We start from the raw sequence: 19497 nt of genomic DNA, 5'->3' as shown, positions 1-19497 counted from the left end.
TTCCTGAGATTGCAGGCACATTTTTCTAGAAGCTTGATACTTAGCATTAGGAACTCTTCCTTTTCTGTAGTTATGCATCATTTAGCTTTTGAACAAAAAAAAAAAAAAAAAAAGGATACACAAGGAAACATAAATGCTTAAAAAATGCATTACTTAAGTTATGAAGACAATTCTATTTTGAACAATATAATTAACAAAGTATTGTATACAAGTTATGTGAAAAGTTTTTCATCAAAACTATGTCAGAATCAGGTGCCCCTTGGAGAGATTTTGAATGTGTAAAGCAGTCTGTCAGTTCTTCCAGTAACAATCATTCTAAATCCTGCAACAATGTTAAGTGTAGTTACTCAGCTTGTTTACCCAGTGTGGATTCTGCACTCTGGAGATAGCCCAGCTGCCTTGCCTGTACTTTTGGTTCCTCCCACTCCTTATTTACAAGGCTTCTTGACTGCATTCTCCTCCCTTCTGCCTCCTCCTGTTTTGCCTTTCATGCACATTAAGTATCTGTCCATTAAAAAAAAAATAACAAAAATAGCACGTGCTATACACTACTTCGTTCCTCTTTGCAAGGAAAACACTAGTCAGCAGACGACTAGCTTGTCCTAAATAAAAACTTCGAGCAACACACATGCTTCTGCCAACAGCTAAGTAATTTTGTAATTATATTAAAAAGCTGGATTCTGTAGTACTATGAATAAACAGCTGGGGGTCACAGAAAAGGTTATCTGGAATATTTATGGTACTCACAAATCACCATTCTGGATTTTAAAGGTGCCCTCTCACCAGAGATTTGAGTATTAAACTTTATATTTCAAAGCAGAAGCATACAGCAAGAAAACTTTCACTACAAATCCCAGTTTTCAGATCCACTAAGTCTGACTCACAAGCTCAAGCTGCAGTCAGTTTGAACAAGAGACTAACTAGATTAAGTACCATCATCGATACCCTGTGAATGATCCAGCTGGGGTTTTCTCTAACACTAAAATCATACTGACTTCATCCACTTTCATCCATTAGCCATCCCTTCTCTCTCCAGCACGCCATCTAATCCATCAACGGTTCAATAAAAGCAAGCCTAAGTGCAATTTGCCATTCCTGAGCATAAATCTCCTGTCTGACAAGCTAAATATTGCATCCAAATTTTAGTTCGGTTTGACTCTCGGTCTTACCCTCATCAAGATCACAAACAGCAGACAAGCAGTTTAAGACGACAAAAGCTCAACATCAAGGAACAAAAAGCCGTGTTTTACAGCTGCTGCTTAGTCCTTGCAGTGCCTGCCCTCATCAGGGTACTCTCAGGTGTGAGAAGAGAGAGCAGCTTTATAGCTGCAGTTCTGCTGGCTGCAGGAGGCACTTCTGTATTTGCAGTCCCTTCTCCTCACACGCACACACAAGTTATCTAGTCAAGGAAGCTATTTGAGGCCATTTCCCCTGAACCTACACCAGTTTGAATCAAAAAGAAGCAAAGTAAACATCATCTGCATGGCCCAAACCAGAGCACACCTGTTGACAAAAAAAAAAACAGAATGCAGCTGTAGCTTATTTTTAATAAAGTTCGGAAGAAAGAAGTGATGCAGGTCACCGTGACTGCATCCAACAGGACTCAAAACTCTTCCTGCTTTTCTGAACAGGCTGCAAAACAACTAGGCTACAAAAACAGGTCCCACCCCCCTCTTTCTCTGAGGCTGAGCGAAGTGTCAAAAACATGGGTGGAGCACGCCCTCAATCCCACCTCACTTTCAAACCAGTGGCGCAATTACTTTTCTGGAGGGTAGAAGATAGCAATCCCAATCCTCCCTCCTCTTGTTGATTGACTTTGACACAATAACCTAACAAGTCACGTTTTTTAAGCACAAGGGCCGTATTTTGGAAGGCGGTCAGCAGAGAACCAGGTCCCCAGAAGCAGCAGCTACCCCTCTGCCCCACAAAAGAAGGGAGTAGCAGCCACCGGTGTCATTTCTCACCTGTGACCTGCCAGTGGCTCCCAGCCCCACGTGCAGGTGTTTTGGGCACCTCCTCTGACCAGGCACCCAGCCCCAAGCATCCAGCTGCCCCTGGGGGCAGGCGCTGTGACGCCTGATGTGTGGACGGGCACAGCACCTCACCTTCCCAGCTCAAGAGCTGTGGAGCTGGGCACCTTACCTGGCACCACAAACAGCTGAAACACTGGAGAGTGCAGTTAGTGCTCCACCACAGCTTTCTTACTCGGCGAGCACCTGCCTTGGCCGTTGGCTCGAGACAGAGATATTAAGCTGGGGGGAGCGAGGAGGGAATGGGCTCTTCTCCTGCATCTCAACTTCAGGTCCAACTTGTCCCAGAGTTGAGGAAGACGATTTCCAAAGCAGCTTTAAAGGTCTGTAGCCAGTCTGTGCTGCAAGTTTCCTAGAAGGCTAACACCTCAGCAGGGCGATTGCACTGGGACGCCTTTTTTTTTTATTATTATTATGAAGAAACAAAAACCCATGAGGCAACGCTGGCTATTTCAGCGCTCCTTTTTAACATTTTGAGCTGTGTCCTAAACGAACCAACTTCGTTACGATTCCCTACGACAGACGAGCCGCTGCAAAGGCGAGAAGCACTCACCCCCCCCCTCCCCTCCTCACCTGTCTTGAAGGCCATCTGCCGGTCCTGGCTGCCGCCGAAGTGCTGGAGCATGGAGACGAAGAGGACGCCGCACGAGTTCTGGATGCCGAAGACGGCGCCGTTGCACCACATGGCAGCCAGCATCACCACCCAGCCCCAGCCGCCCTCGGGGGGCTCGGCGGGACCGGCACCGGCACCGGGACCCTCCCCAGCTCCCGCCGCCTCCTCACGGGGCTGGGGCAGGGGCTGGGGCACGGCCCCGCCGCCCCCTTCCCCCCCCGCCGGGCCCCTCTCGCCGCCGTTCTCCTGCCGCAGCCCCGCCGGGGGGGCGCCCGCGGGACCCCCCTCGCCCTGCGGCGCCGGCTGCTCGCTCACCGGCGCCATCCTCGGCCGCCTTCCTCCTCCTCCTCCTCCTCCTCTCCTCACAGCCTCCCCCCCTGGCTGGCCGCGGGCATCCCGCAGCGCGCCCCCGGCGCTGAAGGAGCGGGCGTGCGCGCCCCCGAGACACACACGCGCGCGCACACCCGCACGCGCGCCCCCGCCGCCGCCGCCGCTTCAATTTAAAAGGGGGGAGCCCCCGGGGGGGCGGCAGCGGCGCGAGGGCTTCTCCCCGCCGCTGATTGGCTGCCGGCTGGGAGGCGGGAAGGGGGGCGGGGGGCGGGCGGGGGGCGCGGCCTCGCCTCCCTTCCCTTGTCCCGTCCTCCGGTCCCCCCCCCGCCCGCCCCGCCGGTGATAAGCGCTCGTGGCGGGGCCGTTAACGGCCGTTAACGGCCACCTCCCAGCCTCACGCCCCCCCACCCTCCCACCCCCGTCCTGTAAACGGGTGGAGGAGGGAGTTAAACGCGCCCCCCCCCCCGGGCTCGAACTGAGCCGGTTCCCCCCGGCGGGTGTCCTCCCGCAAAGAGGTGCGGAAAGTCTAAAAAAAAAAATAAAAAAATAAAAAACAACCTTTCCCTGCTGTTTGTTAGCGATAATAATGTGTAAAAGGGCAAAAAACACCCCAAAAGGCTCACCCCAGCCGCCCCCCCCCCCACACACGTGGACGTTAACGGCCGTTGCGGCTCCCTCTCCCCTCACGGCCCTGAGGGAGCGGCGGCTCCCCCGGACAGCTCCACCGTGGTGGAACTGTTTCTCCCCGGGTTTCTTTCTTTTATTTATTTATTTATTTATTTATTTATTTATTTATTTATTTATTTTAAGAAAGGAAGAGAAAACACCACACTTGCACTCTTCGTGAAACGCTTCCCGCTTTTCGCGGAGGCACCAACGCTTCCTCTCGCCCTCTGCTCCCCACAGCCAACGGCCGGGGAAAGCTGAGGGCAGGGGTGTTAAGATGGCAGAAGTTATGGGACTGCTGATCCCGCTCCCAAACTCCCCACAAACCCGCCTGGGTGTGTGGCTGGCAGCCACGCACGTCCCAGGCCGTTGGGGCCTGCTGAGGAAGAGGAGCTTCTTGAAGAAAAATCACTAAATCAGCCCCAAAACCCATCGTCCTTCGCCCATGGCACCTGGAGGGTTCCCCCTCAGGACCAGGGCAAATATTCACCACACCATTCAACACACTTGCTGCCCACTTAATTATCTTCCTTTTTTTTTGTCCCTGTACCTCCTTCTCCCTCCTACCTACCCGTGGCCACAAGGGGAAATAATACTTATTACAAAATAAAGCACTGTGCCATGCTTTGCACAAATTACTCAGTTGCTTTCCACATGAAATGTAAGAGCTAAAGAAAGAAAAACACACGGGCATGTAGAGGAATCCCATGCAACAACGCACACCAAAAAGGTGTTGGATCTAGGAATGCTTGGCCTTGGGAATCAAGCAACCTTTGATTTTTTACATCTACATGTCTAGTGGCCTCCAAACTGTTTTAACATAAATTAAAAAAAAAAATACACATGATAAAAATGAAATACATTGTATAGATGCACCGATCTTGCTGCACACTCCATTTGTCTTGCTAACCATGCCGGTCTAGGCTAAATCTAAACACATTGAACATACACATACAACAACAGTAGAATGTGGAACAAATAAATATCCCTAACAAAACATAGCACAGTTGTATCAATTACATAATAATTGTCAAAACAAATACAACTTTTGGCCAACCACTGGAAAACACATCTGTTCCCTCCAAGGAACGAGTTTTAATGCCTGTGAAAAACCCCAAACCTATCGTTAGCTTAAGTATGTCCAGAATAGTTCGTAAGCAGTTTAACATGCAGAAGTTAACACTTAACATTCTTCAGTGACTCCTTGTCCAAAGGTTGCTCTCCAAATCTTGCTGAGCGCTCTTACAGTAAGTCTGGCTTCACCCAGCACGATATAACTGTTTGGAGCTGTTCAGAGAGAGCAAACCTTCATTAGAAACCAGATTCAATCTTCATTATGTTTGCCAGCAATGATTAACTGAATTAAACTTTTGATTACACTGAAACAAACAAGGGCGAAATCCGAGACTGGATCTTACTGTGGCTGATCGGGAGGGTCCCACTTCTACAGGCACTGCAATGTTTTTCTAACTTTCAGCTAGACTCCTCGGGTCACTTCAGCTACCTTCCTGAATGGGGCCCCGTGACCTATACGATATATAGTCAAACTAGCACGAGGCAAGAACCACTTTTTTTTTTTTTTTTTTTTCCTGTTTTGGACAGTGCTCAGTTAAGCATAAGACTAATTCCTTCTCCATATGTTTTTCAATATAATACTTATGTGTTGCAGTTTCATTTCCCTGTTTTCCCATAAACACTGTCAATTAATCCTCCCACTTTTTTTAAAAAAACACATCCTTTATTTTTAAAACCATTGTGAACATATTGTGTGCAACTTCTGCTTCAGGACATTTTTATAATAGATTCTATTTTACAGTTGTTAAGTGCTGCTTTCCCCCGGAGTAGTATGAAATGACTATTTTCCCTTTCTCCTCACATTGTTGGGAATGTAGACTCGCAAAATCTGGTTCTCCAACACATATGATTTTTATAAATTTGATGGATATACTTATTTTGCATGTTCCTTCAGTACTCTCTGTCTTATTGAGCTATTGCTATTTATATTAAGTCCAAAAAAAAAAAAGGTTTATATTATCAAAAAATAGGGCAGGTGGGGCTTTCCTTTACATGGTCTCTCTAGAAGTCTTAAGTAGATATCTACGGAAATTTAGTACCACTTTGCTCTTTGGTACACTATGCTCCTGTCAAAAACTCAGTTTCTTCCCTTTCAAGACAGGTCTCTTGAGATCCCAGCTATTTCCCTCATAGTTCCCAAGAACAATGAAGAGTCACCCTTCGTAATTAGATAATTTTCAATCCCCAGCTTCCATAGAAAATGTACTTTGCAAACAGAACGCGGGCAGGTTTCACTTCAGTTGGATTTCTAAAGTTTCTCTATCCCAAATACGCACAATAAAAGCATTGGAGTTCAAATCTTGCTATCAACGAGTTAAAAAAAAAAAAAAAAAAAAAAAAAAAAAAGACTATTTGAAAGAAAAAAAAATAAAGATGAAGGAAAAAGATTAGCTCTGGAAATATACCTGAAAGAAACCCTGCACAATCACAAGATAAATAGTCAGAAAAAGAAGGGGAGAAAGAAGGACAAAAAATGACAGAGGATTACCATAAAAATAGCGAGAGCAAAGAGACTGCAGACTTGTATACAGATTACTGTATCTATTTCAGCTAGACGGTTGTTATGAGCAAGAAAAAGAAACAAACAAACATAGAAACAACACAAATAGAGAGGAAAATGAAAAAAAAAATCAACAGAGACTGACTAAGCTGAGAAATACGGATTTCAAACTAAGATGTGAGAAACATCTTGGTTTTGTCTAAGGTTTTTTCTTGTTGTTAGTCATTTACTTGCTCTGTATGTTTTATTAATGCCCTGCTGCTGATAAAGTAACAGCAATTGTCCATGCAAATTTCTCACAAACCATAGAAAATAGACCAATGCCTCAGTAGCTCTCATATGCAGCATTCTCTTCCAGCATAAGGCATGTTTAAATTACCAACTACTTAAAAACATAAAATAATTACGCATCTAATTCAGGTATGCTGCTAGGGACGCATCTAGATGTCTTTTTCCATAAGGCATTTTATTTGCAGAGCATTTCAGCATTATGTAGTATTCGGCAAAGGTTAAGGGGATAGAATGCCAAGCCCGACGAGTGCATATTCAGAGAGTTTAATTCTTCTGTGGAATAGATTAGAATTTGTACTGCAGTCAATGAAAACTATATGCCTACACACTACGAAAAAAAAAAAAAAAAGGCCTTTAGTAAAATGCTTATCACGACCATCAAGAATTCTCAGCCTTTGTCACAAATTTGCAACAAGAAGTACAGCGGGGGCAAAAGCAAGAAGCGCAGGCAATATATGAGGCTAACACAAAACGGTGTGACCACTTAGAGTAATGCGTGCACTTAATGATTAAGCCTTTTAGTTGTTTAATTTTCAGCTAGTATTTATAATGCACCTATTCAACAGAAGGATTTGGCCTTAAGTCAGAAAGATGAGATAAACAGGATAACCATTAAAACACAAAAACATACGGTATCACCAACTGTGTGAAGATCAACATTAGATTAAATCCCTTTCAGTAAGCAGTGTTTATGCATCTCTCAGCCAGACAGGATGTTCTACTGATGTTTCAGACGGGGCTCCTGCTGAGCGCCATGAAGCACAGGGATTGCATCTCACCCCACAAGTCAGTGAGTCACATTTCCAAAGACACAAAGCAGGGATTTTGTTTGTGTTCTGTTGGGAGCATTCGGAGGGTCAAACCTTGGTTTTAGCGTTTGATACCTACAAGTTCCCTAAAGGGCTATTATTTGTCAAAATAGAGGTTCCCTCCCGTTTCACAAGTAACAAGAGTTGTGTTTTTTGTTGTTGTGGTGGTGTTTTTTTTTCCTCTTTTTTATTTATTTTTATTTTTATTTTTTTGTAATTTCTAAATAAAAGGCGCAGAAAGAATGAGGGAAAGAATAGAGTCTGATCACTTGATCACTCACAAAGTTGAGAGTAAGCAACAGTTCCATTTTCCACTGCAATATTGATTTAAAACAACAATTCCAGACTTAACATTTTCCCCTTTTAGGTTCCCCCAGAGCACAGCTTATGGCTCAAGTCTTCTTCCTCTACAAATGAAATTTGGATTTATTTTTTCCTTCAGTGAAGTGCAGAAGGCACTTGACGAGCTGTTATCTGGGCTACCTTCTAACTGCTATTACTGAAAGCAGATAAGTGAAAGAAAGTGGTAGTCATGAACTCCAAAAGCCCTCTGCCACCTGCAAATCTCAGGTTGCGCAAAGCTGGGTATTTGAAGTCTTTCAGCGCTGGATTCCTTTGGACGACCTCGTGACTTGCTCCCCGGTGAGCACCCAATTGGAGCTGGTCGTCTGCATACTGCTGGAGGAGGCAATAGCAAATTCCAGGGGACAATTCACGGGATTTACTTTAAACATTAACATTTACGATGAGATAAGTGATATTAAAGGAACCCCGGGTGAATAACTTAGATGTAGATATGAGAACTCTAGGCATCCAAAATTCGGTGAAATTAATCCCACCCTCAGATATCAAGTTGAAGAACATCTTAAGATAACGTTTATTCAGACCCTCAAACGTGGAATTTGTTTTGATCCCATTGAGAAACGAGGAAGCACGAAGAACACATTGCCTTGGCATGATCATTTGCCTCTTCCTTGGCAGTGAAGTAACTAACACTTTTGGCAACATTTTAATTCAGCTTCAAAGTTAACAACTCTTTCAAATGAGCAGGAACTGCTTCAAGCCATCGTTTTAGGCTGTCTTCGGGCTTGGTTTGATACCACTATCCAGGTCAAGTATTTCATACTGCATCCCTTATCATAGGATCTAACTACTGCTAAGTTCCTTCCTCTGTTTACGTAGATTTAATATCTTTCAGAACACCTTTGCAATCTCAACAGCTCAATTTTGTTTTAAACAAGGGTATGTAGGGTCAGAGAAGTAAATATGGTATCAAATAAACCCTATCTGATTTTTTTTCTAGAAGCAGAGTTGTTGTCTGCTCAGTTGCTACTCAATTACTCAATTGACTTTTCAGATTAAAAAAAATAGTAATAAAAAAGGGAAAAAAAAAGCTGCTACCACTGCTGATACTATGTAAGTAACAAATCACCAAGAACAGAAGCGCCACTAATCTTGCTTGCTTTTTAAGAGTTCTATTTTCTATTCCAATCAAATTAATTTTGTACATCACCAATTTTCTTTTTGTCTCTTTGAAAGCGCTTCTATACAAAAGGCTACAGCAAGGGTTAGCAGGTGTTGGTGGCCCCATTTCGAGATATGGTTTACAACTCTGTCAGCATTTTACTTACTGGGTAAGCAAAACTGTGTATCTGGATGAGTCAATTCAAATATTAAGGCATATCAAAGCTGTTAACAAAGTCTTCCGTGTGGAAAGTCTACTCGCCTTTGCAAATCAAACTGATTTCTGTAGAAAAATACAAACAGAAAAAAAAAAAAAAAAAAAAAAAAAAGACATTTTAAGAGTAGTAAAAGGATGCTAAATATATCAGGGAGCATTTTCAGATTGTGTACATATTTACCTTGAAATACCTAAACCAGATTGGACACATACTAAATATAGGATAAATCACTTCATAGAGCATAACACCTTGCAGTTGGCATAAAAGATCATTCTATTTTTCTATTCACAAAATGTTGTTCTGACATATATATATAAAGTAACAGAATGGCAATCTTTTAAACATTTTTTTGAAATTATTTTGCTAGCTCTATATCTCTTCCTTAACTTCTATCTCAAATACAGATCTTAAAGTGATGTATGCCACAGCAAAAATAAATAAATAAATAAATAAAGCTAGTCATTTGCAGGTCAATTTAGAAAAAAAAATTACATACTATCTATGGTTTCCTCCAGTTGGTAGATATTTTACCCACGATTCATCCCATATCTGGTAATACGGGTAAAATAGCTTTTTTAAAAGTCGTATGGAAATGCCTCGTTCATTTTGCACCAACTGTATTTTGTAGAATAATTAACATGAAATAGAAAGCACAACTGAGGTAACTCTTGAATTGACAGGGGTTTCTTCTTTTGAAATTAAATAAACCAGATATCAGCTCCCTTCCTCAAAATACATGCTTGCTTAGTGCTAACTGTAAATACAGCACTTGCTCAAAAGTAAGCACACACACAGGTCCTGCACTTTCTCTTTACACTCTTATTTAAAAAATAAAAAAAATCCTTACCAGATGAACAGTAACCCTTATTTTAGATATAGAAATGATATAAATACAGAGAAAAAAAGAATCTATAGTGCCGAGAATATTCATGCTAGATAACTTCATAAAGGAATCCTAAATTTAGTTACTGTTTCCCATGTTGCTTAGGCCAAGAAAGACAGCGTGCTACCCCTGGCTAACTACCAGGTTACCAAACAGCTGGTCATTCATAATGCAGCATTTACTTAAAAGTCAGGCATATTTTGTCCAGATTCAGCAGCTCACAAGTGCTGCGGTGTCTTATATTTTAGTTACAAACAAAGAAAAATAAAGAAAAAGGTGCATCCTCCCTCGTTCCCTCATTATTAATCATGAAGTCATCTCAGGTTTCTCTATCACTACCCAAACCTATCTAAGATACCCAAACCTATCTTTTCTTGCTGAGAAAGTCACGGCTAACATGGGAAGGTGATCTTAAAAATAACCTGGGTTCCTTTTTTTTTTTTTTTAAATTTATTTTATTAAGAGTGCTTTCTGACCTTTTATGACTCCGTTTGTTCCCAGACATTGTAATTCTACAGTTCCTTTTTTATCTTAAGGCATTTTGTTATCTGCACTTCTGCAGCATACCTGATGTTCTGCCACCAGTCACTAGGAAAGCAGAAGCTGGAGGACCACAGGACCTTTCTTATACATACCGCTGTGTATCCACACGTAGAAGGAGGGGTTATTTTTGCATGAGTTAGCTTAATATATCATAAACGTGTGGAAAAAGTTGAACTAGAAGAAAAATATATTCTGATTTAAGACTGTTCATGTATGAACTGTTGTGCTTTGTATGCTACACACAAACCATGAATCATAAATTGCTTTAACTTCAGATCATCTTTTACTGTTTTACACCAATCTAAGGAATGGATGGAGTTAAACCAGTGCTAAATTGTTGTGTGGAAACAACTGTGTGTTTTTTTTTTTTTTTTTTAGGAAAAAAAAAAAAAAGCTCACCTGAACACATCCAGCCTCCTATCTGCCTTTCTCCTTAGGAAAAATAAAGCTGTTCTTTATTCAGTGTTCGAATGCTTGATTCACTCCAATTTAAATATCATTAGCAAAATAGTTGCACCAGCTGCCTTTGCCAGATCTTTACGGCTGGCGATCCCTCAGCCAAAGTACACACTATTTTCGCTTTCCACTTTGAATTTGCAAGGCTATCAGGTGGGAGAGGGCTATCAGTTGGAAAAAAGCAGTTTTCTGGTTGTGCAATGAGCCCAACCGTAGCCAGCAATTAGAGAGGCAAACATGGTCTGATGTTAGCTTCCACAGCAACACCGTCACCTCGGGGTAACCTGCAAGGGGATTTCTGTGCTTTCTTTTCTGCTTATTTTGCTTTTCATATGCTATGAAAGAACTACACCTATTTTATTTTTATTTGTTTTTATTTTTTCCCTAGCCAAGTTGCATTCTTCTTATAAAGGACAAGATGTCGAGCTAATTTTGGGGAACAATTTACCTCTGAGATATTGACTGGAAGTGCTAATTGTCCTAGGTGCACCGATTTCTGTTTTCTGGGTAGGCACCAACTTGTTGCAATGGTGTCCAGCCTTAACCTCGGGCATTTCAGAGCCTCGCTGGTGCAGACGGACCCGGCGTGTCTCTAATTCTGAATTCCCCAAGCAAATTGCCAGGTGCAGATGCCCTGTTTAACCCCATGCCCACCACCATGAGTGAGTCTCTTCTGTCCCTTGCCCCCAGCCAGCCTCTCTAATTAATTACTTGGACAAATTCCTTCCCGGTCTGCCTTGCTGATCCTAATAACACTGTTTCCCAACAACAGTTTTCAGAAACAAGTTTGGTGTTGAAGCAAGGGGCACAGCCTTCGTGCAGGAATTTCTTCTCCGTAAACACGTCCGAGTTACAGGTTTTGTTTGTTTTTAAACAACCTTCTGAGCACGGGCCCTGTGGTCTGCCTCAGCTATTCACCACCAGCAGACCCCGGGGCTTCCTTTGAAGCCTGAGGCCAGACAGCCCCTCCAGACTTCCCGTTTGACTGGCTCGTTTCTGGTGGCATGCCCTCTCCTGACTCAAGGAAACTTTCTTTTGTTGACAAGGCGAGGTTTCACAGGGCTCTGGCCACATACAAACCCAGCAGCAGACGCCTGACTCCTGCTTTATCTCCAGTCGCTCAGGAAAAAGGACCTTGAGTTAAAAACTGTTAATTGCGTGCTCGGTCTAGGAACTCATTCTCATTATGGTTTGATCACAGCTGCATGACTGGAAAGAAAAATGTGCTGTTTCAGTCGCTCTGAAATATTAAGTGTTTAAAATCCAACCAGCCTTTTTGGGAGGACTCCGAGTTCCTCTTCCCACTAATTTCCTTCTTCCCTCCCTTCAGCCCTCGGTCTCATGTCAGGGCAACTCAACTTCGAGCCAAGCAAAGCTAAATAAAGCTCACTTCATGCCCTCTTTATGCTTCTCTGGGTAAAAATGCCTCCAGAGAACCATTTAAGAAAGATTTTTTCCCCCGTGCTTACTCAGGACTTCTGCACTCTGGGCGGCAGGATGGCTGGGGACCGAGGCCCAGGGGCAGCTCGAGGCCCCTGTCCCCTTCCTCGTCCCCAGGCTCTGTCCCCAAAACACCGGGCTGCAGCCAGCACTACGCGGCCATCCCACTGTGAAAATGAAGCAGGAATTAAGGCAAGGGAAAGGACAGCGTTGATATATTTGTCCATGAAGCGTAGTGTCTATGGACTGTCTTTACGTCAGCCCTGAATCATTCTCCTTATTCAGCAAAGGATCTGGCTCTAGTTTACATTATTTTGCTGCAGCAGCCCTCACTGCTAACCTCCTCCAGGAGGCTGCAATTTATTAATGTTATCCTTACCTGCGTGCTCTGAACAGCTCTTTTTCCCTAGATTTGTAACAACAACAAGAAAGGCACACATAGATATATTATTTTTTTCTTTAATTTCAGCTATCCATGCTGATGAACATCAGGACCCTTGGCTGTGAGAGGAAGCAGTCCAGAAACAAAGCTGATTAAAAAAAAATAATAATAATCAGACTTGTAAGCTTTGATATCTGATCTGTGGGCAGGTGACAAGAAAGCCGAAGTCCCTTTCCAGAGGTGTTTTTTACACTCACTGCAATACTACAGAGGCTCGCTTGCTGCAAACTGCTGCTTCTGCAAGCTCTCAAGGCCGCCTCAAGACCTCTTTTCCTAATTAGAGATAACGAAAGCAGTAATTGCCATCTGCCGGCCAAGCCAGGAATGGTCTTTGCCCACAGCTTATTTCTTCATCTGCGTGGCTAAATTTGGAAATGGATTTGAGCAAAAGAGATGGTGCAACAGGGGAGCAGGACAACGCAATCGGCAGCTGAGTCTGCACTCGGGGCCAGAAGCGCCTGCAAGGCTGCTCAGGCTGGCTCTGGAAAGGGATGGGGGAATAAAGCAGAGAAGGGATCTGTGCTCAGGGATCTGCCACGCTCCTATGGTTTGGTGAGGTGTTGGTTTAAAAATAGAGGGAAAAATATTCTCCTCTTCTGGAAATCAAACTGGAAATTTTATACTTTCAAGGGAAGGAGATCAGTAGCTCTGGTTGGAAAATAAGTTTTGTCTCTCTCAGAGCTTTCTGTGTGAGAAGACACGGGGTAGGTTTATGTGACTGCTTCTTCCCTGACAATTACCCATCAGGTGGTAGAAGATGGGAGCTGGAGCCCCCCCTTGGTCTCCTCACCTCCCCGCCTCTCCCCATGCAGGATGTGCTCCAGCATCCCGACCACCTCAGTGCCCTCCCTGTGCCTTCCCCATCTGTAAATACCCATTTTGCTCTGGGGGGCCCCAAACCTTTATCAAACTCCATAAGGTTTTGGCTTGGATACTCAAAAGGAGCTTGCTAAGGTGGAGGAATTACCTATCCTTCCAATCCTTCAGTCTCTTCCAATACAGGAACAACCTTTTCCTTTTAGCTGTCTCCACATCGTACATAAATTTAAATGTCTTTGCTATATTCCCCTTCAGTTATATTTTTCCCAGTCTGAAGGACTGATTCAGCCTTTCTTTATATAGAAGCCGCCCCATATCATATCTCCTGATTATCTTTGTCCTTCTCTGAGCTAGCTCTGCTATGGACTTTTTCAAGGTAGGGGTCAGGGACAGCTGAACTGCACATAGCACTCAGGATATAGACACACTTTAAATTTTTACTGCAGCAAATTTTAATACTCTATTTTTCTTCTCCCATAATAATTCTTAATATATATATTTTTAATTTTATTTTGACTGAGAGTATCAGAGGGACTTCTTCACTCTAACGTAATCTCGTAAAAGTTTTACTCCTAAATAGCCTTGGTTCACTCAGAATATCTATATTTTTTAAAGCTGATGTCAGGACTGTTCATCACTTGCACTTACCAACAGCAAATTTAATTTGACTGGCGTTAAAATAGCATTCTCAGAAGAGTCTTCTGGATATCCTTGCAGGTGGCACTCATCTCTACAACACCAAGTTATCCATCATCAGCAAACTTTGTCAGATCACTGAGTTACCAGAACACTGGTCAGCATTGCCAGATCACAGGGCCTGGCAAAGATCCCGGAGAATGTGGATAAAATCTGATTTTAAAAATAAATAAATAAATAAAATCTGATTCAAAAAATATATATGTCCAACCTAAACCAAGTTATAAGCTGTGGAAGAATTTGAATATAGCCAGTAACTGGGGAGGAAAATAGAAGGTTAAATTCAACACTGAGAACACAAATGGAAAAAAAAAAATCACCCTTCTCTATGTACCTAAATTAATAGTTTCTAGTAATTAGAAAGCTCAGTAGAGAAGAGACATCGTGGACTTACGTTGGCTCCTTCTCTGACAGCAATAGCTCACTAAACAACAATATCTAACAGGCATATAGCTCATTAATCATTATTAAGAAGAGAAAGATCAGAAATAAGTTGGTGCACATCGTAATTAGTCTTGCAACAGTACCTTCAATACTACATACACTTCTGCACATCACATTTCTTGGGAAGAATAACAACTAGAAAAAGTACAAAGAGGACAAATTAGCAATATGATACTGCTTCTACATGCAAAGCATTTGAATTAATCAGAACTCCTCAGCTTGGGGAAGAAATCACTAAGGAAACTGAAGCCTATTAAATCGTTACTGCCATGAAACAGGTGAAGGGAAATGTCTATCTGTTAACTCTCAAATGAAAGAGCTAATGGACACCCAAAAAGATGATCAGGCCTCAAGTTTAACCCAATAATTACTGCTTCACTCTACAGAACTAAATTATGGAAGTGATCAATACAAAATATTTGAGATACCAAAATGATCTACTCAGTAAACCAATAGGTGAAGTCATAAAATAAAAATCCATTAACAGCAAAACCCTCAACAAACGGGAAATTATCTCCATCTCAATAAACTGCAGGTTTCCTTGTATTACGAAATAATATTAGGTATTGAAAGAAAATTCTGCTGAGCTTTTCCCTGTTCTCTTATCCTTTCCAAAGCACCTGGAATAGGACACTTACCCTCATTTTAAGCTTCCAGGGTGACGCACAATTGTAGTTCCCTGCTACCTCAGATAACACAGTTTATTTTCTCGTGTCTGGGGGAAAATGCACAGATAACCCATCTATCTTTAGAAAAGCCCTTCTCACGTCAACTCAGATAGAAACAATTCTTGCTCTGAATTGAGCATGGTTGTGATTTTGGTCTTGTGACACGGGTGAAAATTCGAAGAAGTAAAGCACTTTGTTCCCACTTAACTGTTCTTCAACTTACAAAACTTGAGCATTACTGTTGGCATTACTGGCATGTGGTACTGAATATAAAGGTATGAAATGTTTCCATGATCACAAATCAACTTTCTCCTACCCCCAGAATTTTCCTTCAATGGCAATTTTTGGCTTTTCGCATGATTAGGACTCCACAAGGTCTGCAAATGTTGCCGTTCCCAGAAGTTCAACAGTTTTTTCTCATCGCAGACTGGGAGATGCCAGCGTGTTTGGAAAAGGAGGGTTCGTATCGCTTACAAACATTCATCCTGTAGATAGCATTATTTAAACAACTGTTAATCCTTAGTGATCCCACTAAGACCTCTCCCTCAGCCGCAAGCTGAGATAGATTTTCTGGTCCACAGAACCTGGATCCAGGACTTCCCATATCCCCCACCCAAAGCCTCGACCTAAAACGACAAATCACTTAAATCACACAAGTGCTTCTTGGCAAGCACAAAACACAAAAGAAGAACAACGATTCTCCAAACAAAAACAGGAATGCTTGTTCTCATTAAGGGTTTCCCTTGGGTTTCACTCAGCAGCAGCAAGAAACAGGGTTCTCTAGGGCAGACTGCCCTCAACACTCTTCTACAGCGTCCAATGCAAGTACACAGGAGCCCTCGAAGGCTAAGGTCTGAAGGCTTTTTTTTAATTATTGTTTTAAAGGGAAGCTACTACAACGTGGGAAAGGCACGTTCAGTCTCTGAAGAGCCATGTGCTGCGTCGATACCTTGGTGAGGACTTCTTGTTTATGCTGTGTTTACTCTGTCTAGAGCAACAGGGTTCTGGGTCCTTCTCTGAGGAAACTTAGTATTACGGTCCTACAACAAATAAATAATTGTAAGCATTCAAAACTTGCTCTTTGTGAAGGCTGGACTTCATTGATTTGGATAAGGACAGAATAAGCTTCAAGGCAAACCTCCCCAGTGAGTCTGCTATAAAACAACCAGTGCCAAGTAAATCTAGAGTTGGGGAGTTGTGGTTTTTATTTTTAAATAAGAGTCTCAGTGGGCCCTAAGACCTTTTTTAGGCTGAACTTGACTCATGATCCTTAGGTAGAAATGAAATGTTACTTTATATTGTGGTGCTCTTATGGACCCCCATATGGTTGTGTGTGTGGGGAGGCAACAGCTTTCTCTGTGTGACAGACAGGAAAAGATATTAAAGAACTTACTCTTTCATTTCATAATTGATGATTCTTTCTCATCCGAAAAAAAAAATAAAATAAAAAAAAAAACACCAACTAAAACCAACACACCATACTTATGTACACATCAGTTTTCTTACAGGCCTCAAAATTGTTTTTGCAGATGTAAGTTCTTCTGATCTCTCCTTTCTCATCTTGCAAGTCAGATGTTCAATGCCCAGGAGAAGACTTAGAAGACCAGAGAGTTTCTGATTTCAGTCATCTGGCTTTTGCTATGAGAAAACACCTCTTCCAAAGTCATGTCTTAAAAGTTTGCCTGTTCTTTCTTAGCACGCATATGTTTTGCTTACAGAGTTAGGCCCATGGAAACTAGCTCTTTACCCACTAGGTTGAAAAGTTCATCCTGTTCTACTTTTTAATAGAACAAAACTTTCCTGTAAACTCAGCTCCCAGAATCCATTACAAGCCTAGTGGAGCTGGCTCTGACCAAATGCTGGCACCATTTTAGTAAAGCACAAATTTTGACAAGTTTTTTCCTTCTTCTCTTCTAGCATTTAATGCATTTTTTTCCCTCAAGGCACACGTGTCAGGTAGCCTAAGTCTCCTGCCACAAGCATGAGTCTCTAAAGGAACGAGCTTGATAGGACCCTTGATAGGACCTCAACCATGAGAGCATCTTGTGGGCTAGATTTGTTGTGCCCTATGCAGCTATATGCTGGAAAAGCATTTCACTTCTCCTAATTGTTCCTTTAACTATACTTCTTCTTTAACAGGAACAGCTTTGTCTATACACACTTAAACTCTTCGGTCACTTCACCACGTAAGCCACAGAATAATTTCCTTCCAGGAACAGAAGGAAAAGAAATAACTGAGAGCCTAATCAGCTATTGCCTCTTGAAAACAGCAACACAGGTCTAACAGGGTTTAAAAGAAATGTAAAATATTTTTCGTAACTGAGGAGAATAACTAAATCTGTCTTTGAAACATTTCAGGACTGCAGTGCTGGCTTTCCAAGTACAACATACCACCGTGCAGTGTTCCTGCCCATGCTCAGACTAGGAAAAGCACAACTTGGTATTTCATTCAAGCTCATTAAACAAAATCATTCAAATGCAGCTCAAAAAGCCTCATTCATAGCATAGCTCCAGAGCATCAAGGCGGGGGTGTGGGGGGGGAGAAATTTGTTGAAAAAAAAATAAAAATCTTTGTAGCAGAGAAAATCCTAAGTTGAAATAAGCTAAGCTCTCTAAGCTAATCAGCTAAGAGAGATGCCACATCAGAAGTTGTGTCAGAAGGTTAATCCTGAGGGAGAGGAGACCATTTCAAGAAATTTTCTGAATATTGTTTTGAAGCTTGTCTTAAAACTGAATAGATTTCTTTGTGCTTTGCTAGAGGGCATGCAGATGAACTACTGCCCCTCTTACTACTGACCAGGGCATGTCAGGGGTGTGCGCTGACAGACCTCAAAGCTTCTGTGAGCTTTACAGAGCAACACACCCCTGTGGGGTGCTTCCACACGGGTCAACATCACTCCAGACAAGCGCTGGTGCCAGCTGCTCCAGCTCCACCACAGCACAGGCACAGGGAGAGGCACAGGAAGGCACATGAAAGCCATCAAATAGACAAGGAACTCACGGCTTGCTTTGGGATCAAAGGTAAAACATGCAGATGCCTTCCAAAAGTCATTTAGGTGTTGCTGTCACACCTGTGAAATGGTGTCTGCTTCACAGGGAAAGTTGTGGTGAAGCTCACTCACAAACATAAGCCCTGCACCACATACAACACGTGTTAATACGGATTATATATGGCTATGTTGTATGTATAGCTAACATTTTCCACTCCCTTCTCTCTGGTATTGGAAACATCTCGGTAACACAGTTCTCCTTGAGCTTCTTCACATTTGACAGCCTCTGGAGTAAGCGGCGGCCCTCTCGGCCTTCTCAGGCTGCTGAAGGAGGCGGCAGTCAGTGCCATTCCCAGCATGGCTGTGGTGTTGGCCTTGCCTCTCGCCGAGCTCTTTCCTATCCCTCCCCAGCTGCACCCACGCCAGCGGGGGCGGGAACCCCATCTCAGGCAAACCCCGAGGGCACTCGGTGAAAACAAATGAGGTTGCCCAGGAACAGCAGATAAACTCAGACCCACAAAATCCAGGAAATGGGAAGGAGTTCATACGCTCCTTTCAGACAGACGCTGCTCATCCCCTTCAGCGCTCCTTCTGTCCTGTTGTACCGATCCCCCAAAACCTAGAGCCTAGGTTCCCACAAGGGCCTGGCACGGCGTCGCTCAGTATCTACCCTCACTTCCATATTTTCTTTAAATTTTACCACATGAAAAGAGCAAAGTAAGCATATAGTGCAGGTAGACTATGAACTCTAGGCGTATCACTGCTTAGGTTAGCTGTACCTACGGCAGCAGCAAGGACACCAGCCACAGAGCTGCGCAACGTGAGCCTACAAACCCCGGCCCTGCAGCAGGCACAAGCCCCTGCCCTTGCCATCCTGCGGCTCGGATAAATACAGCACGGGCTCAGCTACTGATTTGCAACTCCCCCTCTGTTTCACCGCACAGGTACAGCCTCGGGAGGAATGCTTCGCCAGCGGGGATCGCCTCCAAACCAAGCTCATTCCTGCGCTCAACCCGTAAACAAAGCTATCTCCAGTGCATCTCTGGGAGGTGAGGAGATGAAAGCCAAGGGAAAGGGGTGGGTGTACCAGCAGTGCCTTGCCCACACCACACGGACCCTG

General features: G+C 43.2%; 1 protein-coding gene across 1 annotated transcript in view; it reads right to left on the bottom strand.

Moving 5' to 3' along the window:
* The window catches only part of SLC16A10 (solute carrier family 16 member 10), a 66748-nt gene extending 63654 nt beyond the window's left edge, over positions 1 to 3094 (bottom strand). The window contains exon 1 of the mRNA XM_082756806.1: positions 2604 to 3094. Coding sequence (XP_082612932.1) covers positions 2604 to 2967 — 364 coding nt within the window. The 5' untranslated portion in view covers positions 2968 to 3094. The remainder of the gene's footprint in view (positions 1 to 2603) is intronic.
* Positions 3095 to 19497: the final 16403 nt, after the last annotated feature.

Source organism: Aythya marila (assembly GCF_965140915.1).
Source record: "Aythya marila genome assembly, chromosome: 3".
Lineage (NCBI taxonomy): Eukaryota > Metazoa > Chordata > Aves > Anseriformes > Anatidae > Aythya > Aythya marila.
This window is presented reverse-complemented; position numbering and strand designations above follow the sequence as displayed.